This window comes from Mustela erminea, chromosome 18 (assembly GCF_009829155.1).
Source record: "Mustela erminea isolate mMusErm1 chromosome 18, mMusErm1.Pri, whole genome shotgun sequence".
Lineage (NCBI taxonomy): Eukaryota > Metazoa > Chordata > Mammalia > Carnivora > Mustelidae > Mustela > Mustela erminea.
The window spans coordinates 2,217,064-2,242,660 of record NC_045631.1 but is presented as its reverse complement, the minus strand read 5'-3'; the positions used below and the strand labels follow the sequence as shown (position 1 = coordinate 2,242,660).

Sequence of the window (25,597 nt, the reverse complement as noted above, 5' to 3'; positions counted from 1 at the left end):
AGGGGGTACAGTACAGGCCTGGGGCCTCTAAAGCAGGAAGCAGGGGGTAAGCGGTCTCGGAGTATTGTGTTTCTCTGGGTAGGCTGTTCGCAGGAGAAGAAAAAGGACCTGGGGGGCTCTGTTGATTTGGGGACGGGAAGGCAGCCTCAGATGCTGGGCGTTGGTATGATGTCACAGGTTCCGTGGATGCCTGGGTACACCATTGTGAGTTTCATTTGTGGGTGTCTCCAGGACAGCTGGGAAAGTTTGAGGGGAAGAGACAAAAGGGAGCAGCCAGGAGCTCCGGGAAGGGGGCCATGCCTCCCTGACCCCCACACTCACCATCTTTCCTTGGACTTCCTCCTCTACTCCTGGCTCAGGGGCCCTGGGCCCTTCGGAGCTCCAGCCCTTGTGACCTGGCTGGAGTGGGAGTGGGGTTCTTCCCTGGAACCTTCCTGAAGGGGGGGGGGAGGTTCTTCCCTGGAACCTTCCTGAGGTGGGGGTGGGCCTAGTTTCTCATTGTTTCCAACCCGGCTGGCTGTATGTCTGTCTGACTCCCAAGATTGTCTCATTCCTTTTTTTTTTTTCTTTCCCTCCTTCTGAGTAGCCCTGTGATGAGACTTCTTTGGCTTTATGTAACTTTATGTATGTCTCACCTTGTTTCAGAAAGGTTTTGCGGGAAGGAGCTCTGAGGGCTGGCTCCAGGGTCTCCCCAGCTCCGAATTTTTAAAGGCCAGGGAGGAGTCTCTGGGACTGTCCCTCTGAAGTTTCAGGAATGCGTGTTTGTTCTGTGTGTGCTCGCACCTGGTGTGTTGGTGGTGGTGTCCCAGGAGGCGCACACCAAGGCCTCTGCATTTATGCACGAGTGTATAGATGTGGAGGTTTCTGCCGGTGGGGACAAAATTCGAGCTGCGTGTTCATCTGCACCGGTAGTCACTTCTGTTGGGCTGGGGCCTGCCTGGCCTGCAGCCTGATGGGGGGCTCTGTGCCTTTCTGGGGAGGGGGGTGGGCAAGTGCGTGTGTCCAGGGCCGTGAGTGTGCTGAGCCTGGGTCTGTGGGTCCCACTGGGCCGGATCGCGAGCCTGCCATGTTGTGTGTGTGCGGAGAGGGTGTGCGTGCCCTGGGCACTGGGCCCCGCCGAGTGAAGGGCGTGCAGGGCGCGTGTGAGGGTGGGGGGGCGTCCCTTTGCCAGGGCGTGGGTGGTCGTGCGGGCCCGCGGGGGTGCCGCGGCCAGACCCGCGCCCGCTTGGGGTCCACCCGTCCGGCGGCCCGGCGCGGCGCCGTTTCAGTCCCGGGATCCTTCCCGGCCGAGGCCGTCGGGCGCGCTCTCCCCGGAGCCTGAGCCGGGAGCCCTGCGTCGGTGTCGGCTGCGCTGCGCCGGCCTCCTCTCGGCGGCGGCGGCGCTGGGGGGGTACTGTTTCCGGGGGTGGGGGTGGGGGTAGGACCGGGGCGGGGGGAGCCGATGATGTCAGCGGCGGCGGCGGCGGCGGCGGCGGCGGCGGGGCCGGGCCGGGGCCGGGCGCTGGGGGGGCCGGGGCCGGAGCCGGAGCCGGAGCTGGAGGCGGGCGAAACCGGAGCGGCCGGGGGCGGCCACGGGGATGAGCCGGGCCTGGCGGACGCGGCGCCATCGCAGTCAGGTGGGCCCCGGGGCGAACCGGGCAGGGCCAGGGCGGACCGGAGCCAACAGCCGGGCCCCCTCCCCGCCTGCCCGGCGCCGCGGGGGCCCGGGCCGCGCCCCGCGCCGCGACCGCTCCCCTCTGGAGTTGACCTGGGGGCTCAGGGGTCGGGGGCTGAGTCTGGCCCCGCCTCCAGGCGCGCGCGGCGCTGGGGGGCGACTAAGGGGGCCCCGGTGCGGCGTCCGACCCGGCTACGGCCGGGGGGCGCGATCGCCCGGGGCCGGGGAGGGGGTCGCGCTCCCTCCCCTCCCGAAGGGTTAATTTTGCAGCCTGGCGCCCCCCACCCCTCCGTGGGGCAGGTTGGGGGTGGGGTGGGGCGGGTGTGAGCCCGGGCCGGCGCTGCAAGCTGCTGGGAGGGCGATGGCGTAGGAGCCAGGCAGAGAGGGGGAGGGGTGGGCCGCCCAGCGCCCCGGAGTTGGGGTGTGCGGGGTGCGCAGGGCGAGCAGGGGCCCCGCAGCCGCTGTGCCGTCGGGGCAGGGTTGTGACTGTGAGTCCCGGAGATTGTGTGTCTCCTGCTGTGTTGTGGGGCAAGGTAAACCTCTCCCCGGGCGCCACCGTTTGCTGGTCCGGCGGCCAGGGGTCCGGGTAGGGCCCTGCCTGAGCCACGGGGACAGAGAGCCTGGTGGAAGGGTGTCCAGGGGTGTGGGGCAGAATTACAAGAGGTGGCCCTGTGGCTCTGCGTGACAGGTCCGCATAGGAAAGCAGGGCACAATCCATGCGGAGTTTTGTCAGATGTGTGGTTTTATGTATGTTTGCTGCTGGCATGTGTTTTCTCGCACACATGAACTATTTATGAACTGTTGTTTTCTGCGCAGCTGGCGTGGTTAGGGTATGTGCTGTGGAGGGCACCTGCGGGCGGCGGGTATGTGCCTGTCTGGAGGGGGCTGTTGTGTACCTCTGGGTCAGAAGGTGTCATGTCCGGGTCCCCTTTCTGTGCCCTGCTGAGGTGTGGCCCTGTGTTGGCGAGGATGGCCCGCCCGCAGGGTTTGTGGGTCTGCGTGTTGAGTGAGTTGCACGGTGGGGGGAAGCAGGTCTAGAACTCAGGTCCCCAGGATCTGGGTGGCAAGTGAGAAGCCCCCAGGGTATGTCTAGGTACTTGTGGGGCCGTGGACCCCGGGCTGGGGGAACGTACAGGTTGTGTTTATGGGATTGTGGGCAGCCAGGCAAGGGCAAGGTTGTGTGTCTGTAACATTCTCTATGGGATTCTTTTGTGACGTTGTTTGTGGGAGCCTGTCTGTGCTGTGGGGCTGGGAGGCGAGCCGGTCAGAAAACACTTGTGGGGAGGGAGGTGGCGTGACAAGGGCAATGTGGGCCTCAGCCCCAGGAGATCAGGCGCGAGCCGTGTGTGCGTGCCTGCCTTCCGTGTGGCTGAGCGGCCGTGTGGGGCTGCTGTGGGGATCTGTTATGAAGGAGGGAGCGAGATAAATATGGGGCAGAGCAAGGGCAGCGGGTGGGAGGCCTGGGTGTTGTTGGGGTGGCCCGGCCGGTCTTTGTGCGGGGTCCGTGTCAGGGTCACCGGGAGGAGAGGCAGGGCTGTGGCAAGGAAACTAAGCTTGGCCCCGGGTGGCTTCTTGGCCGTGTTTACGTAAAGGCCGGGTGTGACTCTTGTCACTGACATGGAAAAAAGAAACACGAAGTTTTCAGTCCCCTCCTCTGGCTTCACCCTCCTCTCTACCCCCTCCCCCCCGGTACCTCTGCTTTTCCTGCTCTTCTGTGACGCACATGGGGCCGCTCCTGCCCCTGTGGAGGGGTCTGGGAATGGAATTCACTCACGAGGCAGATTGCTCAGAACAGGTTTTCCTCACCTCTGTGTGTGTGTGTGTGTGTGTAGGAGTGAGAGGTGTGTGTGCTGCGCCTGGCCTGGCTGGGGGGGGTGGTGCGCTTACGTACTGCGCAGAGAGTGGGTGAGGAGGGCACTGGAGCCAGGCCCTTTGGTGCCATGGGAGTGGGGGTCTGCTGGCCACTGTGGGAGGCAGACACAGCGGGTCCATTATGGCCTGCTGGAGGGGAGGGGGGTCTGCACTAGATGTGAAGAGTTCTGGCCTTGAGGGAGCCTCGGTTCCTCATAAGTAAAATGGGACTCGATCCCTGCCCTGGTCTTCTAATGGGGACATAAGTGGCACATGGGAAAGTGCCTGGACGGCAGCTCCAGTCTGGGGGCTCTGCCCGTGCCAGCCCCCCTTCTCAGGGCCGGGCCCATAGCAGTGGAAGTGAACTCGGATCGAGCATGCACAGTGTCCCGGGCCCTGCTCTCCGTGCTTTTCCACGTCTTCATTCATGTACTCTTTGCAACACCCCGTGGAAGGAGGTGTTCGAATCATCTCCCTTTTTCCAATGAAGACAGCTGAACCCAGAGAAGTTAAGTCATTTGCTCAAAGCCACCTTGCTGGTAAGAGAGAAAGCTCTAGATTCTGTGCTCTTTCAGGCCATTCTCTGCTGCCTTTCTGAATGAAGCTTTCTGCGGGCCTCTCTGTGCGCCACCCCCCCCACACACACTTCTCCCCCGTTTCTGAAGAACCTAGCACCTGTACTAGGCCAGCTTAGAAGACCAGCGTGTTTTGACAGTGATGTGGGGGGTCCCAGCCCAGGCAGTGAGGACCTACAGTTGGGTGCTGAGTGCTGGCCACAGGGGTACCCCGTGTTGATGAGGTAGGCACAGGAGAGACTATCTTGGCCTATGGGTCAGGGAGGGCCACGATGGAAGTGACATTTGAATTACATTTTGGTGGGCTTCGGGAAGAGGTTGAGAGAGGTTTTGTCTCTGGCAGGAGAGCCAGTGCAGGCAAAGATGGGGAGCCAGGGGCCACGTTAGGTGGGAGAGCACCCTGGGTGCCCTGAAGGGAGTCTTTTTTTTTTTTTAATATTTTATTTATTTGACAGAGAGAGATTACAAGTAGATGGAGAGGCAGGTAGAGAGAGAGAGAGAGAGGGAAGCAGGCTCCCCGCCGAGCAGAGAGCCCGATGCGGGACCCGATCCCAGGACCCTGAGATCATGACCTGAGCCGAAGGCAGCGGCTTAAACCACTGAGCCACCCAGGCGCCCCGCCTGAAGGGAGTCTTAATACAAGGCAGGATTGGAGAGGAAGATTGGAACTGGACCCTTGAATGGCTGGCTGAGCCGTCTGAATTTTATCCCCCAGTGAGTGGGGGCCAGTGAAGGTTTCCGAGCCCAGGGTCCATAGGGCCTGAGCCGGCTGGGGACAGGGACCCTTAGCAAGAGGAGGGCTGGATGCCAGGAGGTAGGCCTGGAGGCAGGGGAGTAACCTTGGGCCTGAGCTAGTCCTGGGGCCAGAGGTGGTGGAAGGGAAGGCTTCCAGAGCCATTCCCCAGCCTGGTGAGGGCTGGACGCGGGGAGCCAAGGAAAGGGCGGAGTCAGATGTGACACAGTTAGGGCTTAGCACGTGAGACCTTAGTGGTGATGTCTGTCACCCGCTGGCCGCCCGTAGGCCCTTCAGAGCAGGATCTGGTGGGCTGGCAGAGGGGAAAGAGCTTGTGTCCGAGTTCACATGAGCCCGGGTCTGGATTTTGACTCTGGTGCTCGTGTGCTTCATGACCTTCAGCTGGGCCTTCCCAACCCCCGCGCCCCACGAGTCTCAGTTTTCGGATCTGTAAAATTGGGATGATGTAAATACCAACCTTAGAGGAAATCGTGCGGTGCGACAATCCACGCAAAAACCCTGGGAGCATATCGGGCAAAGTGTACGTGCCCCGATCGTGGTGGTGTCGTCCTCCTCCTCTCCAGCTGCTGGCTGGTCGGTCTGCACTGAGGCTGGTGTCCTCCCGGAGGGCAGAAAGACCCTGGGATGACTTTGAAAAAGACAGATCCATTCATTCCCCCAAATGTTTTTGAATTCTCCCATTACACACGGGCCCCGGTCTCAGCCGCAGAGACAGCAGTGAGCAAGTAGGGGACGCCTCCCTCCCTCGGAGCTTACGTTCCAGAGAGAAACGAGCAGTATGTTTCACTAAGTGCCAAGGAGGGAAGGAGAGGAGAGGGCTAGGAAGTGTAGGGAGGTGTGGGCGGCCAGGAAGGCCTCCTGGAGAAGGGGACTTGGGGCAAGGCTTCAAGGAGGTGGGGCAGCGAGGCGTGGGGCTATCCGAGGAAGAACATTTCAGGCAGAGGGAACAGCAGGAGGCGCTCAGACACCCCCTCCGTCACACCTCTCAGGTCACATAGCCAGTCAAGAACGGGGAAACCGTGAAAACAAATAAAAAACAAAAAACCACAGAGCCACCAACCTGCCCTGAGCTTGATTTCTCCCTCCTCTTCTTTACCACATCCCCCCACTACTTTCCGGGACTGAGTTCCAAGATAATAATAAGAGCTATAGCGTTTGCTGAGCACTTAACCGAGTACCAAGTACTGTACTAGGTACTCCCCGTCAGGAGCTCGCTTGATCTCTACAGACAGCCCTCCGAAGCGAACAACGCATTATTCCACCTTACAGACAAAGAACCTGAGAGAGAGGGAGAGGTTAGGGAACTTGCCCAGGCTCACAAAACTCCTGTCTTCACCTCCCATAAAACCCCGTAGGGTAGTTGTCAGCGATGGGCAGTTGAACTCTGGCGAGCTGGGTCCTGACCCCGGCTTGGTTAGCAGGGAGATGGGGTGGGGGTGTCAGATGGCCCCACCACTGCATCCTCTCCCCTTTCCGGTGAGGAGTTTGGCACACTACAAGCCTCCGTTTACTCATCTGTACAGTGGGGTCGATGACAGACCGCACTGTGGCTGTCCGGAGTCCTGTTGAGTGTTGACATGAGTCGATGGAAGTAAAATGCTTTGCACTGTGCTCATCACACAAGGATTTTCCTAAATGACAGGTACAGGGACCGCGATGATGTTTTTGGGGGATCTCTAAGGGCCGGGAGGGCTTCAGACCTCCGTGGTTCTCAGGAGCCCTGATAGGCCTCGTGCAGGTACCTTGGCTGTCAGTACCCAGCCATGGGGCAGTAGGTGCCAAGGCCACGTGCCTGAGCACGTGGGCAGGCCTGGCCGACGGGGTGGGGGGGGCGGTGGTGCAGGGCTGGAGGTGAGCCTCCACTGTGCGCCCTCGTGCAGGCCTGCTACCTCCTCTGGAGGAAAGGGTCCCTCTTCGAATTTTTTTCCCTTCCTCTGATTTTCACAAAAGGTACTAGATGGGCAGGTAAATAGGTTAATAGCGACTGCTGTTAAACAAACAAACAAACGAAACACCACTGGTTCTCTACTAGAGAACTACTTCTCTACTTCTGAGAACAAACGGGGGGGGGTTTTCGCACATGGACCAATTCTTGGACGCCAGCTGGGGGTCCCACAATTTGACTCAATTCTGACACTGTCTCCCTAGAGGTATAGTCCGATCCCGCAGATGAAGGACTCAGTCCCCTGAGCCGGCCCACTCCAGATGTCAACCATGAGTCTGGGCCTCCCATACTTCTGGCCGGCCAGCTATACGTCGGGGTTCCCCATGACCCTCTCTTCAGCTTCAAGAATTTGCTAGAATGGCCGGTAGAACTGGGGGAGATGCTTACTTGGGTTGACTGGTTTACTGCATGAAAATTGCATGATAATATTGTAGCCAAATAACAAGCTACAAATGCTGAAGTCTGGAAAGGTCCTGAGCTCAGGCCCTCCTGTCTCTGCCAGTTAGGGTACACCACCCTCCTGGCAGGTGAATGCGGCCACTGACCCAGACGCTCTCCAAACCCCGTGGTGGAGGCTTCAGCACGTAGGCGTGGTCAGTTATGAACTCGGTCCCCGGCCCCTGGCCCCTCCACGGAGGATGGCAGTGAGCTGAAAGCCCCAAGCTTCTAAACATGGCCAGGTCTTGGGGGTGAACTGCCCTCACCCTGAAACTCTCCGGGAGACCACCCAGGTCACCTCACTGAGAACAAAAGATGCTCCTGTCACCCAGGAAATTCCAGAGGATTTAGGAGTTCTGTGTCAGGGACCAGGGTCAAAGACCAGATATTAGCACAAAAGCTGCTCCTAGCCCCTCTGTCACTTGGGAAATTATAAGAATTTTAGGAGCACTGTGTCAGGAATAGGGATGCAGACAAAATACACCTATTTCCTACAGGGTCATAATATCACAGCTAGAAACCTGTCCTCCTTCCTGGTGAACACAGTTCCAGTGAAGAAAACAAGCTTCCTAGCCAGACTTCCCCATAGCAGATCCCAGCCAGGCTACTCGCTGGTCATGCATTCTTGGGCCAGCTACCCGGCATCTCTAGCTTCAGGCTGTCTCCCCCCACTTTTTTTTTTTTTAAAGATTTTATTTATTAATGAGAGCACATGAGAGAGTGAGCACAAGCAGGGGAGCAGCAGGTAGAGGCAGAGGGAGAAGCAGGCTCCCTGCTGAGCTGGGAGCCCAATGCGGGATCCCAGGACCCTGGGTTCATGACCTGAACCGAAGGCGGACGCCCAACCGACTGAGCCCCCCAGGCTGTCCGTTTAAAATGGGAAGCTGGGGCACCTGGCCGGCTCAGTCAGTGGAGCGCGCGACTCTTGACCTCAGGGTTGTGAGTTGGAGCCCCATGTTGGGAGTGGAGATGACTTAAAACCTCTACGATGGGGAAGCCGAGTCACTCCCTTTAGAGTAGTGATGAGGAGCAGAGGGTCTTGCGAGTGAAGCACTTAGCTCTTGGGGGTCCCAGTGGCCCAGGAAGGGGGGAACCCTCTCCCTCTTTCCTCACTCTATCCCCAAAGCTGGACACAGGCCTGCACGCGGGGCAGCTTCTGTAGGATTCCCGGCCCACCTGCGATCTTGGGGGAGCTTGGGGGAGCACCTGACCCATGCTGGTGTGTGCCTCACACTTGGGGTGTTGGAGTTTTTGAACAGCACCCCTCTTTACCACCTTCCTCCTGCTCCAGGAGAGGAATCAGAGCCATCTTTTCGGGAACATGACATGGGTTGTGGCAGGGAGGCCTTGTGGCCCAGATGGTATGACTAATAGAGGGGTTTTGGTGGAAAGGGGGGATTTATGAGGAACTCCCGCTGCACGGTAGCTCAGAGGGCACATGTGGCCCAGGGCATGGGGAAGGAAAGGGTTCTGGGGTTTCCTGGACGGTAGACGAGAGGGGCCTGTGCTCAGCAGGCCCCCGTTACTCCCAGCTGTGTGCGACTGTATGGCCCTGGAACCCACATCTTCCGATGAGAAATGAGACCCCAGAGTCCCGAGGGTGCCCACCACCGGGGAAGTGGCTGTGTGGGGTTTTCTGTGCAGTGACTGCCACAGCTCACATTGGGCTTGCCCGCTGTTCCTTTCGGAGGGCCCTCTAGCAAGAGCTGAGCTCAGAGATTGTGTTTCCCTTCCTCCTTTTTAAGCCAAAATCCCAAAGCCACCAGCGTTCAGAGTAAGGAGAGGGACCCAAGCTGCTTCATGCTGGCTCTGGTGGCCTTTCCAGTGCCCTCCAGAGATGGGAACAAGCTGGCGTATGTATGTCTTAGTCAGTCTGTGGTCCCTGCTGGTCCCCAGGCACCAGAAAGCTCCTCCAGGATACACAGGGCTGGGGTGTGCTTGTGTGTGTGGGTGTGGGTGTGGGTGTGGGCGTGCGTGCCTGCAGGTCCTCTGCTAGATCCACTGTCTGGCAGTTGGGCCCAATAAAAAAGCTCTAGGAAATCTGTTTTGATATGCAAATGAGGTGATTATAATGAAAGACAACATGCAAATCTTTGATTTTCTTTGAGCCCCGGAAGATTGGGCCAAAGGGACTTGAGAGCGATCCAAGAGGCTTCCCTGGACCTGTGGGACTGCGCTACGCTGCTGCATCGCGTGGAGGTGAATCGAAACGTGCAGATTGTCTTGTGCTGGTGCTTCTCAGGCCGGCAGAACAGGACTGCCCACTGAAGAGTGTGACTTCTAGCTCAGGCCAGAGACGGCAACCCAGAACCGGATGGGCCCCCCTGGGAGGGTTCAGCCCAGCAGCCCGGGCATCCGTCCTTGACCCCACGTCCTACGCCACCCCCTCCTCCCGGGGTCCCTTCCGTGCCAGCTCCGCTCCTGAGGGCACGGTTTGTGTCTCCCCAGAAGGAAGAGGCCCCGCAGAAGGGACTCGCTGAGCCTCCCCCACTCTGCTCCATGTTGGCTGTGCCCTCAGGTGAGGCGGCGTGAGGGCCCACAGCCCGGGGAAGAGGGGGGACTGGACACAGGGCAGTTTTCCGAGGCTGTGGAGCCCGGCAAAGTGGTCAGTAGTCGTGTGCGGGGCGGCATCCTCTTCCCAGAGGGAGAGAGGTGACCACTGCTGATGCCTCTGGTCTGTGACTTTGGGGCCTTTGACCTGTTGACCTTCATCTTGACCTGAGCCAGCCCTGGCCTCCTCCAGCCCCGGGTGTTTGGTGTGCCAGGGCTGGATGCTGGCCAGGTGAGCGTGGCTAAGGTCAACCCCTGCCTTCTGCGGCCGGAAGTTTGTCACTTTCTTCAGTCTCTGACCAACAGACCCCCGCCCCCTGCCCTCCCAAGTCATCTCCCTGGTGTCAGAGGCCCTCTCCACCTCCCCCGGGGCCTCTGACGTCCTCCCCGGGCCTCTTCTCCCCTGTCCAGGCTGGCGCCATGCCCCCTCCAGCGGAGGTGACGGACCCGTCGCATGCCCCCGCTGTCCTGCGTCAGCTCAATGAGCAGCGGCTCCGAGGCCTCTTCTGTGACGTCACCCTCATAGCTGGAGACACCAAGTTCCCTGCTCACCGCAGTGTCCTGGCTGCTTCCAGTCCTTTCTTCAGAGAGGCCCTGCTTGCTTCAGCTCCACTCCCCCTCCCACCAGTTACTGGGGGCTCTGCCCCTAACCCAGCCACCACCACAGCTGCCTCCTCCTCCTCTTCCTCCTCCTCCTCCTCTTCTTCTTCCTCCTCCTCTTCTTCCTCTTCCTCCTCTTCCCCCCCTCCGGCCTCACCCCCCACTTCCTCCCCACCCCGGGTCCTGGAGCTGCCAGGGGTCCCCGCAGCTGCCTTCTCTGATGTCCTCAACTTCATCTATAGTGCCCGGCTTGCTCTACCTGGCGGCGGAGGGGACGGGGCAGCGGTGGCAGAGATCGGAGCTCTGGGGCGGCGTCTGGGCATCTCCCGCCTGCAGGGCCTGGGGGAGGGAGGCGATGCCTGGGTACCTCCTGCCCCAGCGCCCATGGCCACCTCACAGCCCGAAGATGAGAGCTTTGGGCCAGGGCCGAGGGCTGCCGGGGAGTGGGAGGGGGACCGGGCTGAGGCCCAGGCCTCTGACTCGCAGGCCCCCCTGTCCCGTCGGCCCCTCCCCTGCCCGCGCTGCGGGAAAAGCTTCATCCATCCCAAACGGCTGCAGACCCATGAGGCGCAGTGCCGCCGTGGGGCCGGCACCCGGGGTACTGCGGGGCTGGCCTCCGGGGGCTCAGCCCCCAGCGGTCCCGCCGGCGTGGATGCCTCGGCCCTGCCGACGCCAGTGGGCTTCCGCGGCGGCCCCGAGCACGTGGTGAAGGTGGTGGGCGGCCACGTGCTGTACGTGTGCGCCGCCTGCGAGCGCTCCTACGTGACGCTGTCCAGCCTGAAGCGGCACAGCAACGTGCACTCGTGGCGCAGGAAGTACCCGTGTCGCTACTGCGAGAAAGTGTTCGCGCTGGCGGAGTACCGGACCAAGCACGAGGTGTGGCACACCGGGGAGCGCAGGTGAGCCACCGGCCAGGCGGCCAGGCGCGGTGGGGTGGGGGGAGGGTGGGGGGCTGTGGGGATGGGGCCCTGGCCGCAGACTACTGTGCGAGCCGGACCCAGTAAGTGGTGGGAATCCTGACTGCTCACCCCCTCACCCCTGGTCACCAGCTCCTCCCCGCGGGTGCAGCCACCTCCCTCCAGCCTGGGCTCTCCCTCCCCCCGATGCTCACTGGCACCTCTGGGTGTCTGGAGGTCTGGGCTGGTGCGCTGGGGAAGGTCCCCCAGCCAGGAAAGAGGAAGCTGCCCCCGTAGGAGGAGATGGTGGAGGGCGCAGGCAGGACCACGGGGAGTTGTAAGGTGTCTTCCCCCCACCTATCCTTGCTCGTGAGACACCCCCCATCCGTCAGCGGGGCTTCAGAGAAGGCTCCGGGGGTTAGGCCAGGCGCGTGATTATTCCCGGTTCGCAGACAGACCCCCTGGGGCCCAGCACCTCACAGCTGGTGGGGTCACCGAGCTAGGGCTGTACCTCTGGAGAGGCTGGCAGGATGGGACCAGTGGCATGAAACGAGGGCAAGCACCCAGGTGGGGGAGTCGTAGGATTAGGGCAGCTGAGACCTGGCTTCGGGGCCCCCTGACTCCCATGTCTCTCTCCCCGCCCTGTTCCCTTCTCTCCCGGCCCAGGTACCAGTGCATCTTCTGCTGGGAGACCTTTGTCACTTATTATAACCTGAAGACCCACCAGCGAGCCTTCCACGGCATTAGCCCCGGGCTCTTAGCCAGTGAGAAGACACCCAATGGAGGCTACAAGCCCAAGCTTAATACCCTCAAGCTGTACCGCCTGCTTCCCATGCGGGCTGCCAAGCGGCCCTACAAGACCTATAGCCAGGCCGCCCCTGACGCCCCGCTCTCTCCAAGCCTCAACACACCGGCCCCGGTAGCCATGCCTGCCAGCCCCCCACCCGGGCCCCCTCCCGCCCCGCAGCCCGGCCCCCCGCCCTCCGTCATAGCATTTGCCCACCCTGCTCCCTCGGTCATTGTTCACGGGCGTAGCAGCAGTGGTGGAGCAGGGGGGGGGCCGGCCACCGCGGGGGGAGCCCAAGCCGCCTCGGTCATCACTTACACTGCACCCCCGAGGCCCCCCAAAAAACGTGAGTACCCACCGCCTCCCCCCCAACCTGCAGCCACGCCGAGCAGCCCCACCACCGCGGGCAGCCCGGCCACCGCCGCGGGCCCGGCCACCGCCACGGAGGAGGCCAAGGGCCGCAACCCACGGGCTGGAAGGACTCTGACCTACACGGCCAAGCCAGCCGGCGGGATTGGCGGGGGTGGGGGTCCCCCTGCGGGGCCTGGCCGGGGCCCCTCTCAGCTCCAGGCCGCACCTCCACTGTGTCAGATCACTGTGCGCATCGGGGAGGAGGCCATTGTCAAGCGCCGCATCTCAGAGACTGACCTGCGCCCCGGGGAGCTGAGCGGGGAGGAGGTGGAGGAGAGCGAGGACGACGACGACGACGAGGACGACGACGACGACGAGGACGACGACGACGACGAGGAGGAATCGCGGGCCGGCGGGGAGGACCAGCTCTGGCGGCCCTACTACTCCTACAAGCCCAAGCGCAAGGCCGGGGCGGCGGGCGCGGGCAGCGGCGGGGGCGGCGCGCTGCCCCGAGGCCGCCGGCCGCCGCGCTGGAGGCAGAAGCCGGAGCGCAGGAGCTGGGAGGACGCGCCGGCCGCCGAGGGCCCCGCGGGGCGCGCCCGGGCCGAGCGGAGGCACCGCTGCGGGGACTGCGCCCAGACCTTCGCCACCGTGCGGAAGCTGCGCAAGCACCAGGAGGCGCACGGCGGCAGCGCGCATGGGGCCCGCGGCGGCCGCAGGCCCTCCAGCCGCTTCGCTTGCCCGCACTGCGCCAAGGTGTGCAAGACGGCGGCCGCCCTGAGCCGCCACGGGCAGAGGCACGCGGCCGAGCGGCCCGGGGGCACCCCCACGCCCGTCATCGCCTACTCCAAGGGCAGCGCTGGCGCCAGAGCCGCGGATGTCAAGGAAGAGGCCCCCCAAGAGATGCAGGTGTCCTCGTCCAGCGGGGAGGCGGGGGGCGGGAGCGCCGCGGCTGCCGCGGAGGGAGCGCCCGAGGCCGCCTCTCTGCAGGACCCTGTCATCTCGGGGGGTGAGGAGCCCCCGCTTGTGGCGGGAGGGGGCACCTATGCCTATCCGCCTGTGCAGGAATTTCCCCTAGCTCTGATCGGGAGCGGCAGGGAACCTGGCGGCGGGAGGGGCAAAGCTGGCAGTGAGGGGCCGGTGGGCGCTGGGGAGGGGGACCGGGTGGAGGGGATGGGGGCTGCCAAAGTCACCTTCTACCCAGAACCCTACCCGCTCGTATATGGCCCTCAGCTCCTTGCTGCCTACCCTTACAACTTTAGCAACCTGGCTGCTCTCCCGGTTGCTCTTAACATGGTCCTACCTGATGAGAAGGGTGGGGGGGCCCTTCCCTTCCTTCCGGGGGTCTTTGGCTACGCAGTCAATCCTCAAGCCGCACCCCCTACTCCCCCAACCCCACCTCCCCCGACCCTTCCCCCACCTGTCCCCCCTAAGGGAGAAGGGGAAAGGGCAGGGCTTGAGAGAACCCAGAAGGGAGATGTGGGGTGAGCTCTGGGCCCACCTCCCCCCTTTCACCAGATGCCACCCTCCCTGAACCCCCTGCCACTACCAGCTCCCTGGCTTCCCTGCCCCTTGGGAGCCCCTCCACACTCTTGTGCAGGGACTTGGGGGCCCCTGGAGCTCAGGGGTCAGGCTGCTTTGTGTGAGATTGTAGTTTTCCCATCTCCTGGGAAGGGATCTTGGGTGGTTCCCCTCTCAGTTCTCCTCCAGGGAATGGCCTCCGTGAGGGGCAGGGCCAGCTCCCATCCTTTCTCCAGCCCTCGGGGCAACTGAGCAATATACTTACATGAATCTCTCTACTCACGGCCCCCACCAGCTCTGAATGTCTAACCCACCCTCCTGATTCGTAAACCCCGGGGGGAAACCATCTCTCTCACCTAGTGACCTCCCCTCATTCTGAAGCTTTCTCTAAGCCCCTGCCTAGACGCTTCCTAGCACATTCCATTCTTTGTGGCCCAAGGCCTGGACCAGACCATTGTGATACCTGACCCCCGCCCATCTGGGAGCATGGCTTCTGGTTCCATTCTCTCCAGGGGTGGGTTTCTGTGTCCCTGTCTCCTTCACGTGACGATGCCATGCCTTCCTGGGCTCCCATGCCTTTGGGTCTTCCATATTGCTCCTCGCTCTCCTACTCTGGAGATGGCCTCTTCCGATTCAGGTCAAGGAGGTGTTGCCGGGAGGGCTACGTCTGTTCCACGGCTGAGCACTTTCCCAGCCCAGGGCAGCATGAATCTTGGCCCTATCTTGACCCCCAAATCCAGTGAGCTCCAGATTCTTCCAAGGCAAAGAGGTGAGCAGATCGCACCTCTTCCTGCCTCTACCTATGGCCTCTTCTGGGCTAAATCAGATTTGGGGGTCGGTGGGGAGGAGCTCCATATGGGATGGGGAAGGGAATCTACTTTCTCCCTTTTTTGTTTTTTTTTTGTTTGTTTGTTTTTGCTTCCTGATGGTTTCTCCCAGACTAGACCAAATAGCCAGAAAAGTGATGGGGGTTGGATGGGTGGCTAAGCCCAAGATTTGCACATGACCTCCCATCCTTACCTTTACCTCCATCTTCCCCAGTGTCGTTTCCTCACCATTCACTCCAGGTGGTTTTTGGGGAACCATCCTACTCCCTTGGTGGGCTTTGGGGTATCCCCACCAACTTTTCCTCCAGAATAGCACCTTACACCCCATCTTTGACTCAGTTCCCCACACCCAAAGATCCCAGCCTAGGGATGGGGTGCAGGGACCTTAAACAGTCCCTGATCCCTAATTTGCACTAGTTAACCCTGGTCAGGGGTCCATATGTTTCCTTCCAGCGGGGGAGTTGAAGAAATGTTTGCTCCTAATTCTCTTTAACGACCGGGCATCCCCACTCTGTGATTGGATGAACGTTTCCCAACCCAACCCCCCAAAAAAAAAAAACAGCTCACAAGGGGAGAGCCAGTTTGGGGGAGCAAATCTGGTAAATGGGAATTAGAGGAGTGCAGTTTAAAATGGGGAAAGGCTGCCACTATTTAGATGGGAGCTTTATCCTAGCTACTGTTTTCCGGGGCCAAGATGGCTGCCCTCTTTCTCGGCTAAAAGGGCAAGATCATGGCTTTTGGAGGGAGGTGAGCTTGGGGGAAGGACCAGGAGCATCCTCCTGCCTCGTCTTATCCTCCGAGTCTATAGGAAGGGGGAGGTTTTTGACAGGCTCCTGAATGTTAACCATGGAGGAGTGTCATTCCTTCTCTCCTCCTCTGTCTCTTTGCACTTTTCCTGGTCTTGGCCACAGTCCGAGTGGAGTTTCCTACTGAATGTACCAAGTTCCAATTTTTAAGGGGGTAAAATGCTTAAAATGGGAAAATGCAAAAAAAAAAAAAATCACTAAAAAGTTCCCACAAATCTCGTTTCTGGCACTTTAGAAAAACTGCGAAAAAAACATAATAATACATATATATATATATCTACACACAAATTTTATATATATATATATACACACACACACACACATATATACACACACACATACACACACGCACACACACACAGCGGAACCACAAGAGAGACAGAAGCCTTGGAGGCAGGGGGCAGACGCGATGACAGCTCCCCTCTATCCTTAACCTGCACTCCTCTGAGGCAAAAAGGCACAGGAAACGGAAGGAGTTGAGGACGGACCGGGGGATTTGCGTTTCAGAACAGGTCAAAATTCCAAAACCACGGACATTTTGGGGAGAACTGAGATTGCAGGCATTTATTTTTTTGGCAAATATGATTTAGGAAACTAGCTTACAGAATTTGGTGGTTCTGGGCAACAAATGAGGTTGTGGCAAATTGGAGATCAAAATACGTGTATCCGAGCTGGGGAACTTAATATTGTGAATTTCAGACATTGGAAATTTGGGATTTTGCAATTTCGTCTTTGGAAAATGATTCAAGTCTTGTCAGTTTGTGCCCTCTTTCCCGGTGCTCCCTGGGGAAAAGGGTGATGGTGGAGTGGAAAGGCCACTGGCTCTGTGCCACAGCACGCAAGGTTTAGAATCCTACAGACTGTAGTTCTATATGTAGTGAGGACCCAGATTTAGAGAAACTGACCAATATTTATCTCCGCATCTGTGTGTGTGTCCAACTCTCTAGGCCAATAAACCAACAAGACAGACAAACTGTGCTCCGCAGTGAGATGCCAAGTGCAGTTCTTTGCGGGGCTGGCAGCGGGCTGGACGGAGATGTGCTTTCCTTGTCCCCCCTTGGGAGCTGGCTGGATGATCCCTGAGAGCACAGCCTCCAGCTGCCGAGGAGGTTGAGGGCTTGGGGACCCCACGCACCTCCCTGTAATGGCTGCAGTCGCTAGTGCTCGAGCTGACTTTGGTCTGACCTCCAGGCAGACACATTAACTCAGCCCAGTTCGCACAGCCTGCTGGGCACAGGATCCTACTGTCCGCTACACCTGGCACCACTCGTTCTCCAAATCGAAAAGCAGTGGGCATAAAATGAGGGATGGTCGTGAGATACGACCACCTTTTCTTTTTCTACTCCTGGCCTCTCATTGTCTTCAACTGCTTATCACCATGCCCCTCCCCTTAATTTTGTCTAATGTTTTGGAGGGATGGGCAGGTAAAACAAGCCAAGCTGGTCCACTGGGCAGGGCGGGGTGGGGGTGGGGGTGGGGGGCTGGTTTGAGGAATTCTGGAACAAATACCTTGACCAGGGTGGGCAGCCACACTCAAATGGCCCTAGCAGATTGCTGCCAACAGGGGAATCGGGTCTGGTGTTACCAGTTTTAATTTTTTTTTCCTCGAGAGAAGCCAGAAATACAAACTTCTCTGTGCAATATCCGAATTTTTAAAGTAGCTAACTCACACTAAAAATTGTGCAGGTCAACAACACTGGTCACACAAACACATCAGTTTGCAACCTCTGATGTGTACTGGGTAGAGCTCCCGTCTCATATGACCGTCAGACTTGGGGACAGATACTATTCTTAGCTCCATTTTACAGTCCTGGAATCTCAGGCCCAGAGCAATTTAGTACCTATCTAAAGTTTGAGCACCAAAGCTGGAACCTGAATGAAGTTTTTTAAAGTGCTCTTTTCTCCCCTCAAATGCATCCTTTCACTTACTACAAAACAATAAATTACGGAAAAGTAAAAACAAAGAGAATGACACTAGTCTCAACATACAAACATAAGCACTGATAATAACTGGTGTACTTCCTTCCAGGAAAGAAAAATCCTTAATCACTCAACGACTGTGAAGCACCTACTATCCCATAGGTCAGGCCCAGTGCCAGGTGCTGGAGATATTACAGCGAACAAGACACAGTCCCTGCCCTCCTAGAGCGTACAATCTACTTCTCATTCTTTGTTCCATTTTCCCAGCAACCTAGCGTTGATATCCAAAGAAACTTCTACAAGAAACCAAATAAATAAACTGATAGTGCATTTCTGTTGGGGCCCAAGGCTTCATTCCACCCCGTCCCCCTTGGGCGCTCTCCCTAGAGAGGCAATGATATGCGAAGCCTGGATTCCTAGTGGAGTTGAGAGGGAGAAAGGGGCAGTACTGCCCGCTCTCAGCTTGGGAGTACTGCCCTCTCTCAGCTCAGCTAGCCGAGGACTCGCGTCTTGGCCCTCTGTCCTCAAGGAAAGGGGTCGGCGGGGGGCAAGTGGTACGAGGCGTCCAGGAAGATGACGAGGGTCCCAACGCTCGTGAAGATGATGAAGGTCCACAGGAAAAGGCGATCCACTACCATGGCCACAAACTGCCAGTCTTCCTTCAGCTGGGGGTAGGCAGAGTAAACTGTGCCTGAGCTCCAGACCCCCAGGGAAGGCCTGCCCTGTACCCTTGCCCTAGTCCTGCCGCTCAGAGACAGGGCCGGGCCGCAAGACAGAGGAAAACGAAACTGCGGGCGACGGATGGGGCGAGGAGCCAGTCGGAACACAGGGGGGCGGGACCAAGGGAGGCAAGCTTCCAATCAGAAGCAAAACGGGTGCTGGGGGCGGAGCCGCGGTCTGCGGGTGGAGCCAAGGCCACCCAAGCCCTGCCCTGCTCCACCGTCATTGGGCTTACCGCGTCGTGGTCCTCCTGTTCCTGCAGCTGGCGGGCGATGTAGCCGATCGAGGAAACGACCTCCCGTAGCTCGGGAGGCAGGCCCACAGTCCGGGTCGGACCGTCGATAAGTCGCCGCAGGTCCGGGGCAGACAGCTCAGGCTGGAACCTGGAAGAGGCGGGACATTTGGGCCACGCTCTAGGCTCCGTCCCGACTCCCTCCTCCAACGCTCTTGTCAGTTTTCAAACCGTGAGAAGGCCCGTTAGGCTCTCCCAGCCAGCGGCGACCTCTCCAGCCTTCCGCAATTCCTCCCATCTTTCTACGCTTTAGTTTCCGCCTTTCCGCAAAGTAGGCGGCGGAACGGGGTACTACAATTCCCATGAACCTCAAGGGCATCTTCCGGGACCTCAAGCTGTCTGCCTCTGCACAGTCTTCTGGGATCTGTAGTTCCCGCTCTCTTACTTGTAGGCGACGGGGAGCAGGTGCTACCTGTTGGGTTTGGGGAAGAGAAAATCGTTCGGTGGCTTCCGGATGAAATATTCATCTGTTCCCCGACCCCAGCCACTTCCTGGAGAATCCCGGAGGGCCACAGGAGGTGGCTCCGGCATCAGGTCTCTCTCGGGTTTGGGCCTCTTCAGACCCAGGTACAGAGGGAGTTTGTGGATGAAGATCTGCAGAGTAGAAAGGCGAGTTGGCGGGAGGCGGGGGGGGGGGGGGCGCGCTCCCGGTCTCAGATCCGAGGGGAAGCCGCCCGTCGACCCCATCCACCCGCGCATCCCCGCGCCTGCGTGAGCGCGTCCCGGCGAGCCACACAGCCTCAAGAGCTCGGAAGTGGGTTGCAGACCCTGGGAATGCGTCTCTGGAACCCAGGATGGGCAGTGCTGACGAAGGAAAGATGGGATCTAGGACATGACAGTGTCGACTGCGCAAGGTTTCAACACCCAACAGGCCTCGGCACCAAGACGCTCCACCCCAGGAGCTGTAGTTCTCCCTCGGGTCTGAGAAAGGGGAGGTTGAAGGCGGTAGGAGGACTGCAGGGGCGATACGGGCACAGAACAGCGAACGCTAGCACCCAAGGTTAACATCGAGGTCCATCTTACCTGGCGGACCCAAGCGGGCATTTGGTGGGTGTGCGGTGAGCGATGATGCAAGTTGAGGACAACGACGCTGAGGATGACGGAGAAAGTGACGAGGACCATGGTAAACATGAGGTACTTGATAATGATGGGGACAGATAGGGAAGTCTCAGGAACTTTGTCTGCCAGCAGCAACAGGAACACGGTAAGGGTCAACAGGGCAAAGATCGAGAGCCCCATCTTCTCTCCTTATGGGGCAGAGAGGAAGGCAGAAGGGTCAGGCTTTGCCAGAAGGCAATTTCCGTGGCCTAATCAGTGCCCGTGTTTCCAGCCCACACAAGCACAGGCTTTGGAAAGGGCCAAGTGCACGCAGATGACTCCTACAATTATACCTCCAGCCCGGACTTACTCTTCCAAACCCCAGATTTATAGCCACCTGCTAACTGAACGTCTCCACTTGAATGTCCAGTAGACATCTTAAACCTGTCCCAAACCGAATCCCCTGATCACCAGCCCCTCCCACAGGCTCATTTCATGAATGACCAATCCTGGGGCAGGCCAAAATCCTGTCAGTCATTCTCAACTGTCTTCACTCTTTCTTATCCCATATCCAATCCACAGCAAACCCTACTGGCTCCACCTTCAAAATATATCCCTACAAAACACCACCACGAACTCAGATCTGAGTTTTTATAAAGGTCTCTTCGCTTCATCCTACTTCCCCCTGCTGACTGTTCTCAACCGAGCTGCCAGATTGAGCTTGTTAAAATGTAAATCAGATCGTATCACTTTTCTCCAAACCTTCCTGTGGCTTGCATCTTCCTGAGCATCAAAGCCAGACCTCGGCGTGTTTGACTGTGTTGGACTGTGTTGGATGAGGCCTTCTTCCCATTATCTCTTTGACTTTATCTCCTACTGTTTTTCTCCAGGCTTCCTTCATTCAGTTATCCTGGCTCGCTCTTGAATATGCAAGACTCACTCCCACTTCTGGGCCTTTGCATTCATTGTTAACTGTGCTTGGTACATGTTCCTTCAGATATCTATCTGCCAGGGCCATTCTCTCATCCCCTTCAACTCTTCCTTCAAATATTGGTCAAATATTTCCTTTTTATTGAGGCATTCGCTGGCCATTCTATTTTTTTCTTAAAATTTTAAGTAATCTCTACACTCAGCGCAGGGCTCGAACTCACAGCCCTGAGATCAGGAGTCATGTACTGTACCGAATGAGCCAGCCAGGGGCCCCTGACCGTTCTATTTTAATTTTATTTATTTATTTTTTTAGAGAGGGAGAGGGAGAAAATCATCTTTTTTTTTTTTTTAAGATTTTATTTATTTATTTGAAAGAGAGAGTGAGAGAGAGAGCATGAGAGCTGAGAAGGTCAGAGGGAGAAGCGGACTCCCCATGGAGCTGGGACCCCGATGCGGGACTCAATGCGAGACTCAATCCTGGGACTCCCAAGATCATGACCTGAGCCCAAGGCAGTCCTTTCACCAACTGAGCCACACAGGCGCCCAAGAGAGAGACAATCTTAAGCAGGCTCCACACCCAGCATGGAGCCTGTCTTGGGGCTGATCTCACACCCCAAGGTATGACCTAAGGAGAAATCAAGAATCAAGCACTGAACCAACTGGGCCGCCCAGGTGCCCCCTATTTTATTTTAAATTATAACCCAAACTCCCAGTCTCATCCTCTCTACCACTCTTCCTACTTTATGTTCCTCCTTAGGACCCGTCCTCTTCTAATATACTATCTAATAGATGTATTTGCTTTATTGATAGTCTCCCCACTAGAATGTAAACTCCACAAGGGCAAGTAGTTTTGTCTCTTTTATTCACAGATGGAGCCCCAGTGCTTAGCACATGACAGATACTAAACAAATACCATTGCATGAATGAACAGACCAACCCCTGTAGCCCATTTTAGCACCTAAATAGCAATTTGAAGGATCTAAAAATGAAGCCAAGTACATAAGGAGATGTCAGGTGGCTGATTATTCCCGGGACATAAAACAGGCACCTCAAACTTCAAGGAAGGCATTGAAATAAAAAACTTTTATGGTCTACTCTACTTAAGTTCTATAATATAACCCCAAGGTTTGCCCTGCTCTGGGAGGAAGTAGAAGTTACATTTGGAAGATTGTTCTAGAGCTGGATCACTTTCCTTCCCTAGACAGAGAATTCGATGCCAGAGAGAAGGAAGGCATACTTTAAATGACAGAGTTAAGGATTCCAGTCTGGGAATCAGACCGGCACCAACCAGAGTTAGAATCCAGACGCTACCCGTCTCTGACTGTAGCTGAAACTGGGGCAAATGACTTAAACTGTCTCAGCTACTATGACCTCCTCTGTAAAAGGGGAAGATAATTCAGCACTCACCTCACAGAGTTGTTCTAAAGATTAGAATTGAGTTAATGTAGGAGTGCCTGGCTGGTGCAGTCGGTTAAGGGACTGACTCTTGATTTCTGGGGGGTCGTGGTCTCTGGGTCATGAGATCGAGACCTGTGTCTGGCTCTGTGCTGAGCCCAGAGTCTGCTTGAGATTCTCTCTCTCTGCCCCTCCCCCCTTATAAAATAAATTTTAAAAAAAAGGAATTGAGTTATATGTAACATGTTCATTGTACTACTTATAGCAAGCGCTCAAAAATAGTAAAAATAATACCAACACTTACATAGAATTTACTTGGTACCAGGCATAGTTCTATTAACTCAATTAATCCTCAAAATAATCCTATTAAGTGGGGACCAATAGGAAGGAATTTGCCCAAGGTTACTCTGTAACTACATTATGCTTCCTCCTAGAGAAATGTTGCTGTTATTTCTAAAGGAATCTCCAAAGGGCTAGTAGGTGTCTGAAAAATAACAGGGGGGTGTGGGGGGTGGATACCAGGACTGGAGAAAGTGTGTAACCCCAGGAATTGGTGGGTTCCAAGGATGGTATTTTAGGATTCTGGAGGATAGGGTTCTGGAGTTCCTAGATCGACAGACCTGGGCTGCAGAAAAGGGTTCAGGAGTTCCTAGATGGAGAGACCTGGGCTGCAGAGCCCCCCACCCCACCGCACCCCCACCCTGAGGTTGGAGGGAAAACCTGATCCAGGAAAAGCCTCTGGCTGAAGGGAAAACCTGGGCAAGATTGCTGCAGCACAATCCATGATGGCTTGGGCTGGCCCAAAAACCTTGCCTGGATTCCGACAGGAAGCCGAGCAACTGGTAAGAAGGTGGGTTGTGGGCTCTTCCTCCCTTACCTGCATCTGGTGGCAGGTAGAAGACGAAGATGGCCAGAAGAGTGATGAGGATGCATGGGGCAATGACGTTGACCAGGTAGAAGAGAGGCTTCCGGCGAATGATGAGGTAGAAAGTGACTTCTTCACGCTGTCCTTCCCAGCCTCCCTTAGGATCTGTGGGAGGCTGGATTAGCCGAGAAGGCTTGTGGATAATTTCCCATTGGCCATTCTCTGGGAGGAAAGAGAGGGGAGAGAAGAAAGGGACACAGATATGGGACCTGTCCTTACTGTCGCCCAATATGGCTTGTTCTGCCACATCCTAGACCTGGGAGTGGCTGATGGGATAAGACACTAGCTGTGGACACTGGGCGGGGCAGCCCGTCTCTGATGAACTTGAATGAGTCTCCACTTCCTTATCTGTGAAATGTAGAGAATCCCACTTAATTTGCCAACCCCACAGGGTCGTAGCAGGCACTGCTAAAGGAGGGTATTTATCAGCCTCTTAGAAACTGGAAATCATAGAGCCCATGGGTGGGGGAACCATGCCCACTCACCAATGAAGGTCCCCTCATGAATGTGCACTTCCTGCCGCTCCTGCTTGTCGGGACCCAAGCCGGTCCGCAGGCTGACCTCTGAGCTGTCATAGCCGTAGGAGCTGAACACCATGGTGCAGTTCTGCCAGTCGAACGGGAAGTAGGTGACCTGGATGGAGCGGGGAGTCACCGCAGCTGCCAGAGAGCTGTTCGCGGCTGGGGGCCTTGGGAGGTCATTAGGCAGGTCACAGGGACATAGGGTCACAGATGAATTGGAAGGTTATTAAGGGAGGCTATGGGCAACGGAAGCGAGGTCACTGAGAAACACTGCAGGTCAGCGATCGTGGGCACAGAAGGTGAAACCACGCCAATCAGGAGGATGGGCGCGATGGGAAGGTTATGAGGGATGATGGAGTAGGGACGGGAGTCGCTGGGGAAGCAGGGTTCCCAGGGGAAGGCCGGGCACCTGGATGCTGCAGCTGCTACGGTAGAGTCCTGGAGGCTGCCAGCGCACGGAACCATTGGAAGACACCACGACGTTCACGTCCAGGGCAACATCAAAATTCCCGTCATTGCTGCGGGGGAGGAACCTTCTCAGCGGGAATCAGACCCCGCCCTCAGGAGGCCCCAACCTCAGCAGGCCCCGCCCCCAGAGACCCCGCCCACCTCCCGGTCTTGGGGAAGAGCCTACTTGTTCAGGAGCACAATGTCCGGAAGCCACACGGATTCGGCCGTGATGCGGAGTGAATCGATGCCCTCGTGCTGCGCGGGGTCCCAGCTCAGCCTGTAGTCAGTCCACTCCTGTGGGAGCAGAGGCTGAGGGGCTGTCGGGGGCTGGAGCCCGGAAGGGGACGTGGGATGTCCGCAGGAAGCCGGGGAGGGAGGGCAGGGAAGGGGAGCCGTCAGGCCTGGGCTATGGTTCAGAAGTCGGGGTTCTGGTTCCGACTGCACCTTTACTCGCTGGGACCTCATCAACTAATTTCTCCTTCCCTCGCCCTGGACCCCAAATTTTTGGTCTGTAAAAATGAGGAGATTGCACTAGCTAGCCACTGAAATAGTGGTTTTGAAGCTGCAGTTCGCGACCCTTTAGTGGATCAGAAATCAAATTAGTGGCCCCAAAACAGTGTTTAAAAAAAAATTAGAGTAAGGAATGCGTGGAATGCAGCTCCCAGAGTAAAGATAGGTATTGTTTCCTGAAGCTTCCGTTTCCGTTCCGTTTTCTGAGGTCGTGATGCAGGAACTGCTCTTACCGAGCCGGACATGGGAGGAAATTGGGAAGGCAGCGGGACGCCCTCTCCCACCCCGTGGGGTCTGCATACCAGGTCTAAGTACACCTTTGTGCTCATCTCCTCATCCTTCTCGTTCTAGAAGGGAAAAGTTTAAAGGGTATAGGTGACGTGAGCAAAGAGAAATGAAGGGGTTCGGCGGGTCAAGGTCTATCTGGAAAGCCCCGTTTTCCAGAGTCCCCCTCTCTTGGCTCCAAGCCCCTCCCGCTAGATGCTGCGTTGGTTTGAGCCCCGCCTCTACCTCAGAAACTTCCGGCGGTCTACAGCGCCAGCCAATCCGGCTGCCAGCCCGCTCGCCCCCCCCCCCGACCGGCCCTCACCCTGGCCCCGCCCCGGGCCCCACCCCCAGCCCGTAACTCACCCCGCGCTGAATCTCCTCCGGCTGTTGTTTCGCAGCCGATCCGGCGCCAAGCTCCGCCCCAGCCTGCGACCCCGCCTAAAGTCCCGCCCCCCAGCCAGTCCCGCGACCCCGGCTTCCCTTCAGGGTTCCTCGCCCTACCCGGCTCAACCCGCGGCCCGTCCAGCAGCCACGCCCACAGCTTGTCTACGGGTCCGATTTCGACCCAATCTCCGCTAACCGCCCGTCCATCTCCCGGCCCGGCCTCGCCCCATGCCCCGCCCCCAGACGGCCCTCGCTCCCGCCCCGCCCAAAGCCACGCCCCCAGCCGGTCCGGCCGGCGGGACCTCAACCCCGGCGTGCGCCCTCACCAGGCTGATGAGTTGCGCCAGGGTGAGGCCAATGCTGACCCCGACACGGTCCCCCACCTCCCGCGCCGGCCGCACCGAGCTGTCATAGCCAGAGAAGAGTTTCTCGCGGAGCCGGCCCTCCGCCTCCGTGCCGCGGACGCCTGGAGGAGGAGAGCTAGAAGTGAAGCCACCGTGCCCGGTCATGACCCCTGGCCCCGTCACTGCCACCACCCCGAGGCCCAGACGTACCCGGGGCGAGCGGCGCCCCCAGCGCCCCCAGCACCAGCAGCAGCAGCGCCTCTCGGGTCATAGCCCGGCCGCGTTGCTCAGTGAGTTCGCTCGGCTCGCCAGCGCAGGGGAAGTGACGAGACGCCCAGGAATGTGC

At 58.1% G+C, this 25,597-nt stretch overlaps 3 protein-coding genes across 18 annotated transcripts in view; 1 reads left to right on the top strand and 2 right to left on the bottom strand.

Moving 5' to 3' along the window:
- Positions 1-3,379, bottom strand: part of SLC35G6 (solute carrier family 35 member G6) — a 6,889-nt gene extending 3,510 nt beyond the window's left edge. The window contains exons 1-2 of the mRNA XM_032321674.1: positions 3,348-3,379; positions 322-487 (exon numbers count right to left, since the gene is read on the bottom strand). Coding sequence (XP_032177565.1) covers positions 322-487; positions 3,348-3,379 — 198 coding nt within the window. The remainder of the gene's footprint in view (positions 1-321; positions 488-3,347) is intronic.
- The window catches only part of ZBTB4 (zinc finger and BTB domain containing 4), an 18,854-nt gene extending 2,326 nt beyond the window's left edge, over positions 1-16,528 (top strand). For 2 of the 8 annotated variants that reach the window (XM_032321359.1, XM_032321358.1), the window contains exons 2-5: positions 9,326-9,416; positions 9,666-9,735; positions 10,179-11,266; positions 11,930-16,528. In XM_032321359.1, coding sequence (XP_032177250.1) covers positions 10,188-11,266; positions 11,930-13,889 — 3,039 coding nt within the window. In that variant the 5' untranslated portion in view covers positions 9,326-9,416; positions 9,666-9,735; positions 10,179-10,187 and the 3' untranslated portion in view covers positions 13,890-16,528. The other 6 variants (XM_032321357.1, XM_032321355.1, XM_032321361.1 and 3 more) reach the window with 6 other exon arrangements.
- On the bottom strand, positions 16,221-25,597 carry CHRNB1 (cholinergic receptor nicotinic beta 1 subunit). Of its 9 annotated transcripts, none has more exons than XM_032321367.1 (11): positions 25,462-25,597; positions 25,234-25,373; positions 24,559-24,603; positions 23,931-24,073; positions 23,706-23,814; positions 23,261-23,408; positions 22,728-22,937; positions 19,511-19,668; positions 18,900-19,081; positions 18,431-18,578; positions 16,221-18,140 (listed from the first exon to the last, which is right to left on the bottom strand). In XM_032321367.1, exons 1-11 carry the CDS (start codon positions 25,520-25,522, stop codon positions 18,000-18,002), a joined length of 1,485 nt encoding a protein of 494 aa, XP_032177258.1. In that variant the 5' UTR covers positions 25,523-25,597; the 3' UTR covers positions 16,221-17,999. The 9 variants fall into 9 exon arrangements, with proteins under 9 accessions (XP_032177258.1, XP_032177256.1, XP_032177254.1 ...); XM_032321365.1 differs by having other exon boundaries at positions 19,511-19,734; positions 23,261-23,381; XM_032321363.1 differs by having other exon boundaries at positions 19,511-19,734; positions 25,462-25,596.

What these genes read in the sequence shown, in the direction of transcription:
- CHRNB1 (XM_032321363.1), bottom strand. Translation starts at nt 25,522, where the DNA reads ATGACCCGAGAGGCGCTGCTGCTGCTGGTGCTGGGGGCGCTGGGGGCG. An exon ending in GACATTGTGCTCCTGAACAA is followed by an intron (nt 23,815 to 23,930) that starts GTAGGCTCTTCC and finishes CCTCCCCCGCAG; the next exon opens with CAATGACGGGAATTTTGATG. An exon ending in CTCTTCCCCAAACCCAACAG is followed by an intron (nt 18,579 to 18,899) that starts GTAGCACCTGCT and finishes CGCCTCTTCCAG; the next exon opens with GTTCCAGCCTGAGCTGTCTG.